Source organism: Triticum urartu, chromosome 6A (assembly GCF_056163025.1).
Source record: "Triticum urartu cultivar PI428250 chromosome 6A, HENAU_Tu73, whole genome shotgun sequence".
NCBI lineage: Eukaryota > Viridiplantae > Streptophyta > Magnoliopsida > Poales > Poaceae > Triticum > Triticum urartu.
The window spans coordinates 594446263-594464224 of NC_141878.1; the positions used below are offsets into that span (position 1 = coordinate 594446263).

General features: G+C 42.9%; 1 protein-coding gene across 3 annotated transcripts; it reads right to left on the minus strand.

Annotated features, from left to right (window-relative positions):
• Positions 1–1774: 1774 nt before the first annotated feature.
• Positions 1775–14317, minus strand: LOC125515550 (disease resistance protein RGA5). 3 transcript variants are annotated; one of them, XM_048681046.2, is made up of 6 exons: positions 13415–14317; positions 3509–5496; positions 3309–3411; positions 2551–2617; positions 2351–2449; positions 1775–2147 (listed from the first exon to the last, which is right to left on the minus strand). In XM_048681046.2, the coding sequence occupies exons 1-2, from the start codon at positions 14233–14235 to the stop codon at positions 3534–3536; spliced, it is 2784 nt and encodes a 927-aa protein (XP_048537003.2). In that variant the 5' UTR covers positions 14236–14317; the 3' UTR covers positions 1775–2147; positions 2351–2449; positions 2551–2617; positions 3309–3411; positions 3509–3533. The 3 variants fall into 3 exon arrangements, with proteins under 3 accessions (XP_048537003.2, XP_048537002.2, XP_048537001.2); XM_048681045.2 differs by having other exon boundaries at positions 2551–2690; XM_048681044.2 differs by having other exon boundaries at positions 2249–2449; positions 2551–2690.
• Positions 14318–17962: the final 3645 nt, after the last annotated feature.

Here is a 17962-nt window from a genome sequence, read left to right on the forward strand (position 1 = left end):
GTTCATGGCTCTTCCAATGGCTATCATTTGTTGACAAAGTTGACCACGCCGCGTCGAGAGAACCAACATGGTGGACGATGGCGAGGCCTACGAAGGGAATGACCCGGAGTCGGCAAAGACACAGTAGTAGATGTGCACGCAGAAGGGGGTACGAGGGTTCACTGGTTCGGCTGCGGTGTGAGGCTATCGTCGTCGGAGGAATGACCTGGACCGCAATGGGAGTAGGGGCCGATGAGGCCTGCGCGGCAGCACAGCCAGCCACGGGAGGCGGTAGCAGGCGGTGGTTTGGACGGCTGAAGCATGAATATCCGAGATTGAAGAAGCACCACAGTCGTTAGATGGACATCCAACGACCACTGCTAATAGAATCGTATGTTGACTATAAGTTGATAAAGCCTTGCGTACGCGTCAATTTAGTAGGCCCACAAGTGACCATCACATCTGTGGCAGAGAACTTATAACCCATTTGTGATTTGTTATAATGTACAACCCATGTTTTAATTATAATAGAATTTACTCAGCCCATTTACTATTTGTTAAAATTACAGCCCATTTTCTAGAGAGGAAAGTGCACTTTGTTCGTTTCTTGTCTGCCCTGCAGTTTCATGATATGGCGTGCACGGTTGAGGGCTCCTTTGATTCAAAGGAATTCTATAGGATTTCTGGAGGATTGAAACCCTTAAGATTTTCCTATGTTGGTCCTTTGATTCATAGGATTGGATCCCATAGGAATTTTTCCTATGGAATCTTTTGTACTACATTTCATAGGAAATCTAACATCTACTCCAACCTTTTTTTACAATTCCTTTGCTTTTCCTGTGCCATCAAACACTCCATGCTAATCCTGTAGGATTCATGTGTGCATGCCACTCCAACCCTATACTTTTCCTATTCCTACGTTTTGAAAATCCTGCGAATCAAAGAGGGCCTGATATGTTGCTTCAGGACTTGTTGGCTCAATTTGCGCTCCTCGAGCCACTCGGTCAGTGCAGGAATTTTGCTTGCTGGCAAGTGGTGCAAAATTGCACATACTGCCGTATGTGTTCTTTCATTTTTGGCCAGGCGAAGAGATGTTGCATCCTTCTGTAATTGAGTAATTGACTGGGAAACCTGAATGGCCTCCCACTGAACTATTATGCAATGCACGCATGATCCAGCCAAATTCTCTTTCTGAAATACAGTATTCCGTCAGACACACTGAATCTTTGCTTGGGATCCCGTTATTTTGCCAGATCAAACAATATTTTCCGGGCCAGTGGATTGTTGCCGTAACGCAGTCACCTGTTCAAGCCAGACAGATTGGCACATGGAAATCAAAGCACTAGTTTCAGTTGCGTGTTGCCGTCATGACAGTGCATCGGCAGCATTATTAGTACAATGGTGTTTCATCGGAGCTGGAGTGCAACTAGTCCGTGCACCGTGCTTGCGGTGTACATTCTGACGACCGACGACCGCCCTTCAGATGCTACCATGTCCTTTGATTGATTTTTTAGGACCGTGTCCTTTGATTCGATTTCAGATGTGAGAGGCTGAGACATCGATCCATCCAACTTAGCACGGCTGCCTTCTCCCGGTTCATGTATCAGGTGCGCGCCATGCTTAGTTAGTCTGAATAATTGAGCCATGTGCACCCTCCCATCATCCCATGTTTGTTCTTTTCTGAAGTTGTTTTTGACGAACACATCAGGTCCTCTGTTTTCTCATCAAGAAGGGGAGAGTTACAAACAAAACAGGGGTAATCCGGATGAAAGCTGTTATATGGGGTAAATGGTAATTAGCGTGAAAATGTTCTAATTAGTGGTAAAAACTGGAATTCATTCGTCCAAATATAATACATCAACGATTGAAGATTACAATCGACGTTCAAAACGAATTATCGACGATCCACTTCTTTTTCCAACGTTGAAGAACACCGCGATTATCCAGGTCGTAATCTATCTGTGCGTGCTGGGTGCTCAGCCCAAGCATTTTGTCAGCGGGCAGGGTCCCTTTGAACCTGTGCCTGGCGGCCGTTGTTTCCCGGCACCTGATCATCTCCCCTGCCGCCTTGCCCCCACGGCAGTCCTCTCTCCTCCTCTGTCTCCTTGTTCTGCATCGTCGCGGCGTGGTTCCGCATCTTCGTACTCTGCCTTCTTCTCCGGTTTCTCCTGCAGTTCGGACGAAGATCGGTCCACAAAGTTAATTCGTATGGTCACAAGTCATATATGCTTGTTTTCATGTGTGTGTACTACAACTTGCAGTTTTTTACCATGATTTTGTCACACATATCCTGATGACGAGATACTCTGAATCTGAATTTTGCAACTAAAGGGCCCGCCAGGAAGGCAAGGTTCAGAGTCAGTGTCCAGACCTCTCGTGTTCGGAGCTTCTCCACGACGGCCATCCAGGTTCTTGGTCTTCTCCAACCACACGACATGATCGACGACATCTTCTGCTTATGTGCTAGGCCCTGAAGCACAACGTTTTCAAGTTAAGACTGGCCAAACATGCATGCAGGAGGAGAATTCTGTTGCGCAAAGTTCAGCGAAATTTAGTTGAGATTTGGTCCACCTGTTGCCGGCCTTGCTCTTCTGGCTGTCCTTTCAGGCCTTCACCATCAACAGCACCCTCTCCATCTCTGCTTTCACCAGCACCGCGTGTGCTAATCCATCAAATTTTGACAGTGGTATATGTAGAAAACATGTACTTCACTGTAGAAATACCATAAGCGTCAAGTGTTTAGTTCAATAAAGTAGCATTACACTTGGCACGGACCTTCTATGCATGATGTGTACTCCCTCCGTTCCTAAATATTTGTCTTTCTAGAGGTTTCAACAAGTGACTACATACGGAGCAAAATGAGTGAATCTACACTCTAAAATATATCTATATACATCCGTGTGTGGTAACCATTAAAAATCTCTAGAAAGACAAATATTTAAGAACAGAGGGAGTAGTTTGCAATGAACATGCCAAAGCAGAAATAAGCAACGAAGAAGGGAGGATAAAAAATGAAATATCAATCCTGGGTTGTACATGACCAGATAATTAACACTACGAGAAGGAAACTTCAGCATGCATGTACCGAGGAATCTTTAAGCAAACGAAAGAATCTAATTCACGAATCTTTGATGTACGCCTGTTATCTTTATCATATTATCACCAAACCAAACGCCCATAAGCAATGGCGCGCATTACATTAAAAAACTTTCAGGCACCTCACATATGTACTATAGTCTATCTGAAGGGCGCAGCACGCAGTTCTCTGGCTAGTGATGCTGGAAGTATACACAATAACCAAAATGAAGACGTCACATTTTAGTAAGTACCTGCGGGGAGGCAGATCCATCCATGATCCATGTGTTCGGTCTCAGAAATGCAATGATGATATGAACCTTTGGAATTGCAGCCTAATTGAAATTGTTCACTGAGCTGAAAAAGACAGACAGCCGATCATATGAGGCAATGAGGGATACATAAATCTTGTGAATTAAAGTACACGCTCTTTCATGGGAGGACAAGTTAGTACCTCGATTGATTACGGCAACACATTATCAGTCAAAGACTAGAGTAGGGTGATTGGGATGTGCGTTGGCTGCTTCCCGAATGGCAAACTTTGCAGGGACATCCCTGCTGTTAAGGATCCCGAATACTATACATGTGATGGCAACGAGGCTGGGGAGATTTTCGATTCCGAGATAAAAATCACCGGTAGTTTTATCTTCGTTAATTACTATCAAGAGCTCTTCTACCTTGGTCATGCCTCCAGCCGCAAAGGTCAAATTCATCCCAGCAAACGGAACATGATAATTAAATTTCCTCAAGTATGGGAATCCAACTTCACCAGAGACTATGATCCTTGTAACATCTGGCTCTTCTGTTGAAGGAGTATTTCTACTTTTACTTTCATCAATGATCAGACTCAGGACGCGCAGAACAGGTAAGCTTCCAAGGATATAGAAATCTTTCTGCCCAGCTCCGACCAAGCTAAACCATAATTTCTGGAGGTTAATAAGGGAGCCCACCCACTTTGGAACATGGGCAATACTTAACACAATATCAAACTTCCGGAGGCTAAGTGCCATAGGGCACAAAGATTCCCCTACTAATTCGGAGTGACAGCAAACAGCTAGAGAGAGAAGGTTCCCTAGGTTTTTAAGGGAAGAGACAATAATGGCCTTCTTCATTTCATTTTCAAGGTTCACTTGATCACTGATAATAGGATCATAAAAATTAAGGGCCAATGCCTTCAGACTCTGCAGCTGCCCAAGTTCTTGTAATAAGTTTGATGACTGGCTAGAGACGCGGACACGCTTCAATTTCTCTAACGCTTGGAGCTTGGAAATTCCACAGGGAAATGTTACATCATCCTTGACTAATAGGTGCACCAATCTCTTGAGATTGACAATAGATGGTGGTAACTCACAAACAGAGGTGAATCTCAAATCCAGTATCTCTAAGCACCATAGATGTCCGATTTGTTCTGGGAGCTTACTTACTTTTCCCGCTCCTCGGAGGCTCAGGTACCTCAGCTGAAACAACCTCCCGATATTTTCAAGATGATGGTTCTCCAGCTGTTCGCAATCTTCAAAGTCCAGAAAACGCAAATGTCTAAACTTATCCATAGAAGGGATTTTCACTGATATCCCAAACACATCAAGTGACCGGACATGAGACAACACCAAGCCTCTTGGCACTATCAGTTCTTTTTGATTGCCAGCTTGCAGGGAGAGCCGACGAACTTTGCTTTGTGTCCCAACAGTTATAGTAGGAACACCAACCAAAGTAACAAAGTTTTCTTCGATGGATTTGGATATGATGAAATCAAGAATTATGTCATGAAGCCGACAACTCTTAACCGTACCAAACTTACCTGTCACCCAAGGTTGGATTAAACTCCTATTGATGAGCTCATTAAAACACCTTTCTCCAAACTGATATGTTGTACTATACCCGGCTTCTGCATGAATTAATCTTTCAGCAATCCACCTATTTATCAAAACTTTCTTCTCAATAACAGAATCTTCAGGGAATATACTAAAACATAACAAACAAGATTTTAGATGAGCAGGCAAATTGAAGTAACTAAGTGCCAATATCTTCATCATTCCTTCAACACTAGGATTTCTTTCAAGTGCTCGGCCAATTGAATCTTCAACTTGCTTCCATGGACCCTCTGCCCTCTCAGTATTAGCCAACAAACCAGATATAGCAATAATTGCCAAAGGCAACCCAGCACATTTTTTTAAAATATGCTCACAAACATTTTTAAGGTATGAGGGGCAATTTTCTTCGGTGTTGAATAGTCTTGTGTAAAATAACTTCCTAGAGTGCACCATGTCAAGAGGCCTTATGCAATATATATCTCCACTAAATGGTGTTGAACAACATGATTCAGCAACATCATTTATACGTGTAGTGGTGATTACGATACTGCCAGAACTAGTCATGGGAAATGCAAGCTTAATAACATTCCATGTACCCACATCCCATATGTCATCAACAACAACAAAATACCTGCACAAGGATACATGCTTGATGTCAGTGCGGTAATGATATAAAGTCATGTAAAATAAGATAGACAAATACATGGCAGCATACAAATCTATACCTACTAATAAAGCAAGGTGTGTTTCTCCGACTTTCATCCATTCACCATTGAGAAAAGACAAGGTGCGTCTATCTGTTTTTCTTTTTTAGACAAGTGCGTCTGTCTGCTAGAAAAGGAAAACTGATTTCTCCAGAATTTTGTATGTGGGTCATGCGCGTTCCTGGCTAGCAAAGACAACTCACTAAGTTTCTTGCCCACGCATCTGAAAAAACACTATGTGTGGTACGCCACGACATTTAGTTAGAGTTATCGCACAGGGCGCCCAAGACTGGGCTGACCCGGTTATTTTTCTGTTCCATTATCTTTTTCTTTCCAACTTTTTCTTCCTTTTGTGAATTCAAAAATGTTCACAATTACAGTTTTTGTTCAAATTTTCGAAAACTTTTAAACTTCTTAAATTGTGTTCCAATTTTGAAAATTGTTCATAACTTAAAAAAAAGCTCGTTCCCAATTTGTTCAAAATTCAAAAAATGTTCCCAATGTTTTAAAAATGTTTGATCTTTTTACAAATAATCGAGACTCTCTAAAAATATGCATTTAAAAAATAGAAATTCAAAAAATATTCTAGTTTTAGTGAAATGTTCGCAAATACAAAATAATGTTCCCATTTAAAATATATTTTATGAAATTATTCTGAATGTACAAAACATGTTCCCATTTTTTAAAAAAATTCACAAATTAAAAATCATTATGTTTTTTATAAAGGCTCATTTGTTTCAGAAAAAGTGTGAATAAAAAAATGATCATGTTTAAAATTTGTTCATGTTTTCGAAAAAAGTGGGGAATTTTCAAAAAATAGTTCACGTCTCTATGAATATTCGGCAAGTCATAATATGCACTTTTTTGAAAAGTTAATAAAAATCTAAAAATGTTTCAAATCTGACACAGCAGTATATTATTAAATATCCGCACTAGCCCTTGGTTAGCATTGTGTGTTTGTTCCGGTCGCTAGCAGCACATGGTTGAGTCTTTGAGGTCGTGAGTTTTATCATTTAATGTGTCCATTTTTTATTTTTACTCGCATCTTACAAACAAGGTCGTTTCTTGCCTGTCAGTGGGCTGGACCAGGCATGAACTGCTGGGCGTCCGCCGCACTATTTGACGCAACTAGCGTCGTATAGTCGCTCCTACGCTGCCAACCCAAGGAAAGGCAAAAAAAAAAATATGTATAGATTTTGTTCCGTCCGTTCCACACGTAATTTCAGAAGTTTTTCATTTGTCCCGCGGGTGGGCCAAACTGTGTCCTCCTAGACGGATGAGCAACAAAAAATTTAGGCCACGAGGAGATCGAACTATGGACCTTTCCTATTGTGTCGATAGACAAAATTAACTCAGCTACCTTGCAATTAGGAATAGTACCACCTTAGAGCTTTATACTAAATCACACCAACTTTTATATGCCTCTAGGTTGTTAGGAAATAAGAAGGTTGTCTGACAATAAGAAAGTTGTTACCAGAATCATGAGTAGAATGAGGGACTCCAAAAATTATTGCCAGTGATAGCTTGTGCGTGCCAATAAAATTGAAAATGTTGGTTGGCTATAATTGAAAGAAATTGTGGGCACATACCAATAAAAGAGAATGTGTTGGTTTGGCTCTAATTAAAAAAAATTGTGGGCACGTGCTAAAATAACCAAAGAGAATAAACCCTGATAAACAAGGGACATTCATGCATGGTTATGCGCTCATTATGCTAATGTAACGGGATTTATGCATTGTAATTAGTAATCCATCCATTTACGTCGTCGTAGAAGAGAGTGGTCGAAGCAACCGTTCCTCGAAGGTCGCCACGCAACAACCAAATGAGGTAGCCACAACCCCAAGATGGAGGCAGACCCGGAGAAAACAAAAGTCATGAGTTGGGTGGTCGCCGTCATGCCGACCAACCCCACCACTATCAAGATTTCATTAGCCAAACATGACCTGCAAGAAGTCCACAGCTCCTCGCTCTGTCGCCCACCACTATGGAGACTTTTTTGATGGACACATCAATCATTTCTCCCATTGATTCTCATAAAAAATACTCCTAAGTAAGAAATCTGACACATGTGTTAAACTTGCGTCTGTTGCTGACACAAATCTTGTGTGTATATCGGTACATGCTAATTAGTTAGGAAAATTATGGGGGGTTGGGTGATCTGGTATTCCCTCCGTCCGAAAAAGCTTGTCCCTTAAATGGTTCAAATAGATGTATCTAGCACTAACTTGGTACTAGATATATTCATTTGAGGAACAAGCTTTTTCGGACAGAGGGAGTACATCTTAAGATTGAAGAGAGCATTGAAGGAGAAGGTGGATGAGAAATAAGGTGACGTGCATGGCATGGCCTGCCCAAAACTAGTAATGAGATAAAGTACTCCAAAAAATGGTTTGATCGCAAAAAACTTATGAAGAGAAGTGAGCCGATAAGATGGAACCCGGTGATGCATCAGGGGTTGCTCTCGTGACTCCGGAGGGCTCCGCACCGCCACCGACAAAAAACTCCGCCGCCGCACACCCTCCACATGCAGTCAGAAGAGGAGGCATAAGGGAAAAGCCCCAATGGCAGATGGAGGAGGAGAGGACGCACGCGACCCGCGTCTGCGCCCCCTTCTCCCTATCTCGGCTCCATCACCATCAACATATCTAGTTCCTTACCCCATGTAACGTAACCTTCACCGTTAACCTTACCTCGTCAAGCCCGACATGTTCATATCTGCGTCAATCCCACCCACTGAGATCCCTATGCACTGATCGCCCGACGCGCCTCTCCGACTCCGCTACAATCGGGTTCTGTGACTGTGCGCTTCACCTCTGCATGCCCGTGTCGGGCGGGGCAAGCTGGTGCATGGTACGTCTTCAACGTATCCATAATGTTTAATTGTTCCATGTTATTATAGTATCCATCTTGAATGTTTTATATGTATTAATTATGGTGCTATTTTATATCATTATTAAGGATTAACCTATTAACCTAGTGGCCAATGCCAGTTGCTATTTTTTTCCTTGTTTTTGTCTTTTACAGAAAATCAATATCAAACGGAACGAAACTTTTTGAGGACTATTCTTGGATCAAAAGACACCTAGGGAACTTCGGGAGGAGGCCAGAAGAGCCATAAGAGGGCCACAAGCCCTGGAGGCGCGCCCTAGGAGGGCACGCCCCAGGCTTGTGGGCCCCTAGGGACTCTCTTAAGCCTAATCCCAGCTCCATAAATACCCAAATATTCCTCGTATATCAGAGGGCACATCAAAAATACTTTTCCGCCATCGCAAGCTTCTATTCTCATGAGACCCCATCTTGGGGCCTTTTCTGGCACTCTGCCGGAGGGGGATTCGATCACGGAGGGCCTCTACACCAACCTGCTTGTTGCACTTCTGATGGTGTGTGAGTAGTTTACCACAGACCTACGGGTCCATAGCTAGTACCTAGATGGCTTCTTATCTCTCTTTGATCTTCAATACAATGTTCGCCTCGATGTTCTTGGAGATCTATTCGATGTAATTTTTTTTCCGGTGTGTTTGTTGAGACCCGATGAATTATGGATTTATGATCAGATTATCTATGAATATTATTTGAGTCTTCTCTGAACTCTTTTATGCATGATTAAGATAGCTTTGTATTTCTCTCAGATCTATTGATTTAGTTTGGCCAACTAGATTGATTTATCTTGCAATGGAGAGGTGCTTTGTGATGGGTTCAATCTTGCGGTGTCCTCGCCTAGTGACAGTAGGGGTAGCGAGGCACGTATTGGTATTATTGCCATTAAGAATAGAAAGATGGGGTTTATACTATATTGCTTGGATCTATCCCTCTACATCATGTCATCTTGCTTAAGGCGTTACTCCATTTTTGTTAAATTAATACACTAGATGCTTGCTGGATAGTGGTCGATGTGTGGAGTAATAGTAGTAGATGTAGGAAGGAGTTGGTCTACTTGTCATGGGCGTGATGCCTATATTCATGATCATTGCCTTGGATATTGTCATAACTATGCGCTTTTCTATCAATTGCTTAAAATTAATTTGTTTACCCACTGTATGTTTCTTTCAAGACAAAAGCCTCTAGTGAAACCTATGGCCCCCGGATCTATTTTTTATCATATTATTTTCAGATCTATAAAACCAAAAAACTAAAAATACATTGCTGCAGTTTATTTACCTTTACTTTATTTTGCACTTTTATTTATCTTTTATACCTATCTCTATCATATCACACTCTTGCTAGTGACCCTGAAGGGATTAACAATCCCTTTTTCACGTTATGTGCAAGTATTTGTTAGTTTGTGCAGGTGCATTTATTGGGGACTTGTGTGTTCCTCCTACTGGATTGATACCTTGGTTCTTAGCTGAGGTAAATATTTATCTCTACTTTGTTGCATCACCCTTTCTTCTTTAAGAAAAAAACCAACGCAAGCTCAAGAAGTAGCAGTGCATCAAATTCTCTATCGTAGCTACCACTTCACCCTCCCCGTTGATGGAGTTGCCACACATTCGATGCCACGCTCCACCACCACCTTCCACCTATTCACTGTTGCGTCCTGACGCATCCTTGTACACCCAAGTGGCGATCCACCCCAATCACCTCCAAGCCTGACACATTCCTTCTCCGCCACCTTGTGCTCATGTGCGTGTGGCACGCACCCCTAGCCAAACCCTTGCTCCATCAGTGGGTCTGGGTTGCATTCTCGGCGCTCTGGTTCACCATTCCACCCCATTTCCTCCATGACTAAGGTGCCACCGAGCGTGTCGACTCCGACCATCATCGCCCACTTGAGCCATCATGCTCCAACCCGCGCCTCTTCCTGTTCTGGTGGCCTATGCTGCCCCTCACTCTCCCCCCGCTGGGGCGCATCCTACGACGGGATCCTCCCTGTGCGGGCAACCTGCACACCTCTCAAGTCCAAAGAGCACTTTTGCCTCTCATTGCTCCTTCCCTTGTTCCGCCAGCCCTGCATTGGTTGGTGACAGCCAGTTGTCGGAATCGTACGTTGGCCTGGGTGTTGTGTTCAGGAGGCGTCTGTGTGGTGTGCTAAAACTAGAGAATTCCTGGAGAATGCCATGTCGCCGGTCGCTGATTGGAAAAGATGATGCATGTTGATGCGGTGACAACGACGTGAACCACTCCCATGATGGTGGCTTGTCTCAATTCTCCTCGTTGCAAGGTGCAACCTGGTGATGTTATCTCTCACCATGTCTGTTTCCTTCTCAGCAACACACTAATTAATATCCTCTTCTCGCCATGAGAGCCTCCTTTTTTACCCCATACATAGTTACCACGTCAACATGCGTCGTCTCACCATGTCAGTTTCCTTCTCAGCAACACAATAATATCCTCTTCTCGCCATGAGAGGTGTTTTATGTTTTCCTGTTCTTGCTTCGGCATTATGTTGACCCCTCAGGCTGTATGATTTTTTGATTCGGCTTTCCTCATAAAATTGATGAAGGTTTTAGATCCGCTCTTCCTCAAAAATTGGATCATGGTTCTCGGCCAGGTGTCCCTCATATACCAGATCATTTTCTTTGAAATAGAATCAGTATTCATGTGGGGATTTCCCTCCCCCATGATATGTTCAAAAATTAAGAGGCATGAGCCAAGTCGATAATTAATGGAGGCAGGAAAACCAAAAAAATCCCACATTAGAGCAACTCTAGCTTGGTTTCCAAATGTTCTCTATCACCATAATAACTGCCCATTTCGTGATTTTGGCCGAAAAGGCCGATCTAGCCGCCATCTTGCCCCCCTCAATACTTAAGAGGTTTTGGAACATTGCTTTGGAGTGTGCTCCATTGCCAACCACCCACATGGGAGGAATTTTCATTTGTGTCCTCATCCTCTCACGTGTCACATCTTCTCTCCCTACAATAGCGTAGACAGACATATGCTCATCTTAGTGGGAAATGGACCAGTTAATGGTGGTGACTGCCAGGCCAACTGCCTACGTCAATTTTTGTCTTGTTACTTGCCATATTATTCCCACCACCCATGGCCCACGGCTATAAAATAGTTTTTGCTTCCCCATGTTGGCTCATATTCCCTCCTCCCACAGCTCCACTTCCACTTTCATCATGCTCACCATGTCGCTTTCCATGTGGCCGGACTGGGTGGCACTCCCAGAGGAGGAGGAACAGATGTTGGACTAGGAGGAAGAGGAGGAGGATGCCCACATCACTAGTGAGAAGGACTTTAGATCGGCGTGATGCGCTGGGAGGATCACAACCTTCTCGTTGAGTGGGAAGATTGGTATCCCCTGACGCACGTGCTAGATTGGGATCCCTAGTACAACCACGTGAAGATACCGTATGGGGAGGAGGGGTCTCCTCAAAGCTAGATTCAAGGGTCGGCTCCCAGTCGCCTCACTAAAAGGGGCATGGGCTGAGCACTACGCTGCCTACGCCTCGGTCGTCTGCCTCATTGAAAACTTCTAGGAAACTGTCATTGGATAGGAGTTTACAACAAAGAGAGAGGATGCCAAATAATGGTCCAAGTCTCGACGAGGTGATGGTGAAATTTACCATGATGGATCGAGCCATCTTGGGCATTCCCTCCGCCGGTCAAGCCGTCCTCGGCCTCGATGACTGTTGTGGCGGCGTCGTCGGACCAACACATAGCCGCTCCTAGAGTTTGACCTGACTCATCCCATATGCATGTGCCACGTGCATCGTATTCTCCATCGAAGTGGGGCTTGAAATCAGGCTATATATTGTCTCTACATATATGTAAAAGCGGTAAATTTTGAACACCTATACTATGAAAATTTCGCTAAGCCACCACCACCACCACCCACCCCCTCTCAGTAAGAACCTTGTAATGCAATGTTTCCTCAAAAGTGTTGAATCTCTCCAATTGAGTGTATGACTTATGAGTTGATGCAACCAAAAAAAAGTGAACGGAAAAATTATGGAGGCTCTGTTATGCTGACTCTTAGTTTGTGCGCCGCCTAGACAGCCTCCAAAATATTATGTATGGTGCTCCGTGCTCTTTATGGACGCTTCCAATACGAAGACTTTGTTAGAGTTACTCTTATAAAATGTATGAGTGATTTTAGTACTAGAGGGCTGAGGTTAGCTACTTGATCTACTCCCTAAGAGCATGGCTATTGGAGCAAGTATAATAAATTGACGTAAACAGGCTATAGAAGTTGCCACATCATATTTGTGCTAATTAAGTTGGAGGAAAAAGAAAAGAAGCGGCTTGTAGATTCATTGCCACCTGTAGTATGGGATTCACGAAACTTTGTAGTGAGGTAGGTTCGACATTAGTTGGGTAGTATATTTGTATAGCTAACTATTATATAGGTAGGCTATTAGACTAACCACGGGTCACATGCTAATGAGATATTGCCAACAAATGGCTCTATTATTATCCTTTGTCATAATACATATGATGATATTGGCTATTATATATTAATTTCCCTTGGAGCATCTGTAGACGTGACTCTTGTAGGAGAGTCCACTGTACTTGGTATAGACGTTAGTGTCATGTAAGCGGACTATAAGCCCCCTATTATAGTTACTCTAAGGCTATCTAATATGCCCAATGATGGGAGTAGCTATGTCTCAAACATTTTTTAATACCAAAGGTAAACTAAAGGACATAAATCACCGGATGTGGTTCCTAAGATATGTGGTATTTGGTCCTCTTTCTATTTTTATTTACTTGGCATCAACATCCATTTGACTACAAACATTTGACCATTACTTTTTGTACCAAATGATAAATTAAATGGACATAAAACTATACAGAACTATTTTTTTTACAAAAATACAAGATGATTAAGATGTGAAGTACCTAAATAACTTTATTAACTTTATACTTGAGGATGAGAGGTCAAAATAGAAATTGTACCTTTTGTCTGCCAGGAAATCGGCGATCTTGCTAATGAGTTGTTGTATACTACCTGCTTCAGTGTTAGCATAATTTTTCCCACTGACTTCACTAAAAATAGTTCTCATGATATTCATCATGTCCGGATTTCTCGACACAGATATGAAGGCCCGATATTGGAATTCTCTTTTAAGGTCTTCATACACTTGATTTGCAAGAGTTGTCTTGCCCATTCCACCGGATCCTACTATGGATACCAACTTCATTTTCTCTTGTGTTGACACACCTTGAGTCAACAGTTTAATTACCTCAGCCTTGGGTTCATCAATTCCGACAAGCTCAGAGGCATGCTTAAAGATAGCAAGAGCTCTAGGATCAATGGTTGTATTCTTGGCTTTGGAGAAGGCCTCACGGGCCTTGTACCTTGCAGTCCTCTCAGCCACTTCGATGACTTGTTTCTTCAGATCCCCGATCTCGCAGCTGATCCGGCGACGAGCCTTCATCTTCCCCAACTTTCCCAACGAATTTTTCATCTTCTCCAAAAAGCCATCTGGCTTTGTATCTTCGCTGCCAATACTTTGCATGAAGTCGTCGATGGAGTCCTCCATATCATAGGAGAGCTCCCGGACCTCATTCATCCACACCTTATCTTGAACATTAGGATCCTCCTCCTCCGACATATTCAGAAGAAACGCCTCCATGGCGGTGAGTTCGCTAGAGAGCGATTTGATCTCACCGTGTACGCCCTTGAAATGCTTGTACTCGTTACCCAAAAGGGTGGCCAGCTTCCCGAGGACGGGCTTCAAGGCCCCCGTCGCTGCACTCACGAGAGCCGCCTCCATGGTGCTAGCTTAGGTATGCTCGCTCAGTAAGGTTTGTGTGTATGGATGCGAAAGCTGTGTAGGCTGAATGATGCTACCCCTCAGCCTTATAGCGCTAGTTAGCTTAGTTCGATGATTGCATCAACCGGCCGTACTTAAACAATTAGTTTTGCAACAAGTGGCTCTAATTAAACATGTAATCGATCCACTTGCTTAGTTAAGCCAAGATGCTAAACTTCTCCCGTTTCACACTGATGGATGCTCCAATTTTCATGAGCTGTACGTACTCCGCGTTTGGCTGCTACGTGTTGGCGTATTGCTACCAAGTTGGCGCACTAATTGCTTTCTTGTTCGTACTTGCTTTTTCTATAGTTGGCGCACTTATCTCTGACCAAAACGACGCGGTGAAATGTACGCAGGTCTGACTGGTCACTAGTAGAAAAGGGGGCAAAGGTCCAGGCCGGGTCAGCCCATTAGTCCCGGTTCAGTCTAGAACCGGGACCAATGGGGGCATTGGACTCGGTTCGTGAGCCCAGGTGGCCGGTCGGGCCGCGTGGGCCATTGGTCCCGGTTCGTCTGGACCTTTGGTCCCGGTTGGTGCCACGAACCGGGACTAAAGGATGCGATGCCCATTAGTCCCGGTTGGTGGCACCAACCGATACTAAAGGTTAGACCTTTAGTCCCGGTTGGTGCCACCAACCGGGACTAATGAGTTTTGAGGCATTAGTACCGGTTTATGGCATGAACCGGTACTAAAAGTTCCATTTTCAAACTCTCTCCCCCCCCCCCCCTTCCCGTGGACCGCCTTTTCAGTTTTAGAAAAAACAAAAAAAATGATGGAAATGTCAAAAAATAAAATAAGTTTCCCATGTGATATGTGGTCTAGTTGTTGGGAAAATTTACAAATATGAATTTCGACTTTATTTACAAAATCTCTCTGGAATTTGTAAAATGGGCATAACTTTTGCATACGAACTCGGATTAAAAAGTTTTTTATATGAAAAATCATCTACTCGAAAAGTTACATCCGATGGAGACCGCCTATGGCTTGTTTGCAAATTTGTAGAATCCTCAAATTACAAAAGGAAAAAAAGTTATGCTTAAATTCCAGTTTTTTTAAATTTTCATTAAATCTGGTCAAACCATGGTCAAACTACTTATTCAAGAAGTATTAGTGTTACTAAATAATTATTCAAGAATATTAGTGCTATTAAATAATTATTTTAGTTTTTTTGAATTTTGGTCAAATCTGGTCAAACTATGGTCAAACTGTGGTCAAACAATGGTCAAACTACTTATTCAAGAAATATTAGTGTTACTAAATAATTATTGTTTTTTAGAACAATAGTTTCAAACTCAAACAGTGAAATGTGTGACTTCATGCTCAAGCTAAACTCCTGAGGGTTAATAGGATTGACATCTTACTATTGTCAGGAAAACAACGAGTGCAGACTTGGAAACGAGGGAGAATAGAACCCGGAAGTTAAGCGTGCTCAGGCTGAGGGAGTGGGAGGATGGGTGACCGTCTAGAAAGTTAGATGATTTGGAATGATGAGGGGTGGTTAGAGATTAAATTGAGCAGTGATAAGGGGTGATTAGAGATTAGAGGTTAAAAAAATTCAGAAATTTGAAAATAAAAAAAATTCAAAAAATTTCAAAAAAAATCAGAAAATTTTCTTTAGTACCGGTTGGTGTTACCAACCAGGACTAAAGGTGGACCTCCAGACAGCGGCCACGTGGAGGGCCTTTAGTCCCGGTTCTGGTTTGAATCGGGACTAAGAGTCAGGGCATTAGTAACGACCCTTTAGTCCCGGTTCAAGAACCGGGACTAAAGACTCTTATGAATCGGGACTAAAGGCTTTTCTTCTACTAGTGGGTGCATGCAAGTGCGTGGGAGAGCCGGCGTGTGATTTTTGTTATTGAAAGTTAAGTCGAGCACTGTTTTGATTTGAATGTTTTGGGTCGCCGGTTTAATAATCCCGACCCAAAAGGGAGTACTAAAGATGATACATCTCGTACTCTCAGTGGTATTAAGCCGGTAAAATCTCCACTAGTGCTACTGAAATTACAAATTACTACCGACCAATTGCATAACTCGCTCCTTATTGATTGATAAAATTAAATGTTCCGCAAAAATCCTGTGAAATCTTAATCATTGTCAGAACTCCTGAAACACTTTGGACAGTTTTCCTGCTAGGATATGTATGAGCAGCTATCAACAAAGTCTGACATAATATTTTTGTAACGTTTGGCCGGCATTGATTGGCATCACCTCTAGTTCACATCTGAAAGCGTGCTTAATAGAAAATGTTTGGTTTGGTACAACTAACACTACGAAACAATTTGCTGCGGACAAAGAAACGTTTGCATGTTTGGTGTAACTAACACTCTACAAATCTATTGAAAATAAACATTGGATGAAGTATCCAAGGAAGGGTTTATCACCACCAGAGTTGATAGAGGACTCGTTCCACTGGCAAAACATTTCAAATTAATGTGCCACGATCCTCTATTTGCAACGAGTCACATCGATAAGTACCATGTTAGCACATTCGTCATCTTTTAGAATAGAAATAGTTGCATTCGGTCTCGATCTGGAAGGTACCATACATCTTTTCATAGGTTGTGAAAAAAGTCAGTTGCTGAAAATGGAGCCCAAGGATCGGGGTTTGTAACTTGAGGAGAGTGGACATGTGAATTTCCAACTCAATAACAATGTCTCACCAAGTAAATGTAGGAAAATGTGCTATGAAACAAAAAAAATCCGTGGACAAACAATCCGAAGAAGAGGTACATGTTACCAACAGTCAATGTAATAGAAGAGGAAGAAGTTGTTGGTCATGCTCGCCGATTCCCATGGCTAGGTTATACCTCCCAATCATGAGAAATTTCTTCGGGCCAATCTGCCGATCTGGTGTCTAAATGACATATTCAAGGTATACATATGTACCGGTCTAGCAATACCACGGCACTCTGAGGAACAAGCACAAAAAACGCAGGAAGAACTAGAGAGAGAAGCAGCCTAGCGGTGTCCCATCAAGATCAAAATCTAGACGGAGATGAGAGGGGTGCATGACAGGGAGGATGGGTCGGCCCGGGGGGCTTGTGGTGCTCCTCCTGGTGTGCCCCCACCTGTATATAGGTGGAGGGGTCGATCGACCTAGGAGATGGAGTCTTCTTTGGACTCCTCTCTGTAGTTGGCTTGGCCCCCAAGTAATTGTGGTCAGTGACCCTGCTTGAACCCTATGGGCCGCCTTGCCACACCAAAGGAGGCCGGGGGGGGGGGGGGGGGTCTGGCTCATTAGGAACCTCCCAAAATATCTCAGAAGTTTTCATAAGCTTCTGGCACTTTCCGGTATATACCGGGTTCAAGACACTCGAGTACCATCGGGACATTCTCGGACCTCCTGGAACACTTTCGGCACCATCTAAAACATTTTAAGAATTATTCTCTCTCATTCTCCTTTATCTCATAGTACTTATACATATTGTTAGTCTTTAAGCGTGTGACCTTGTAGGTTCGATAACATGTGGAGATGTCTAGAAAACCTTTCGGTCAATGATTATTGGCGCGATTTGGACACCCATGTTAGTTTCCACATATCATTGTAGACCATTATCGAGCTAACCTTTTTATTATCATATACAGTTCCTTTTTCCTCACGATACATTACAAAACCCGAGACGAGACTTTATGGTATCCCTATTATCAACACCTTGATCACTATACCTAGTAGTTTGTTCTCTT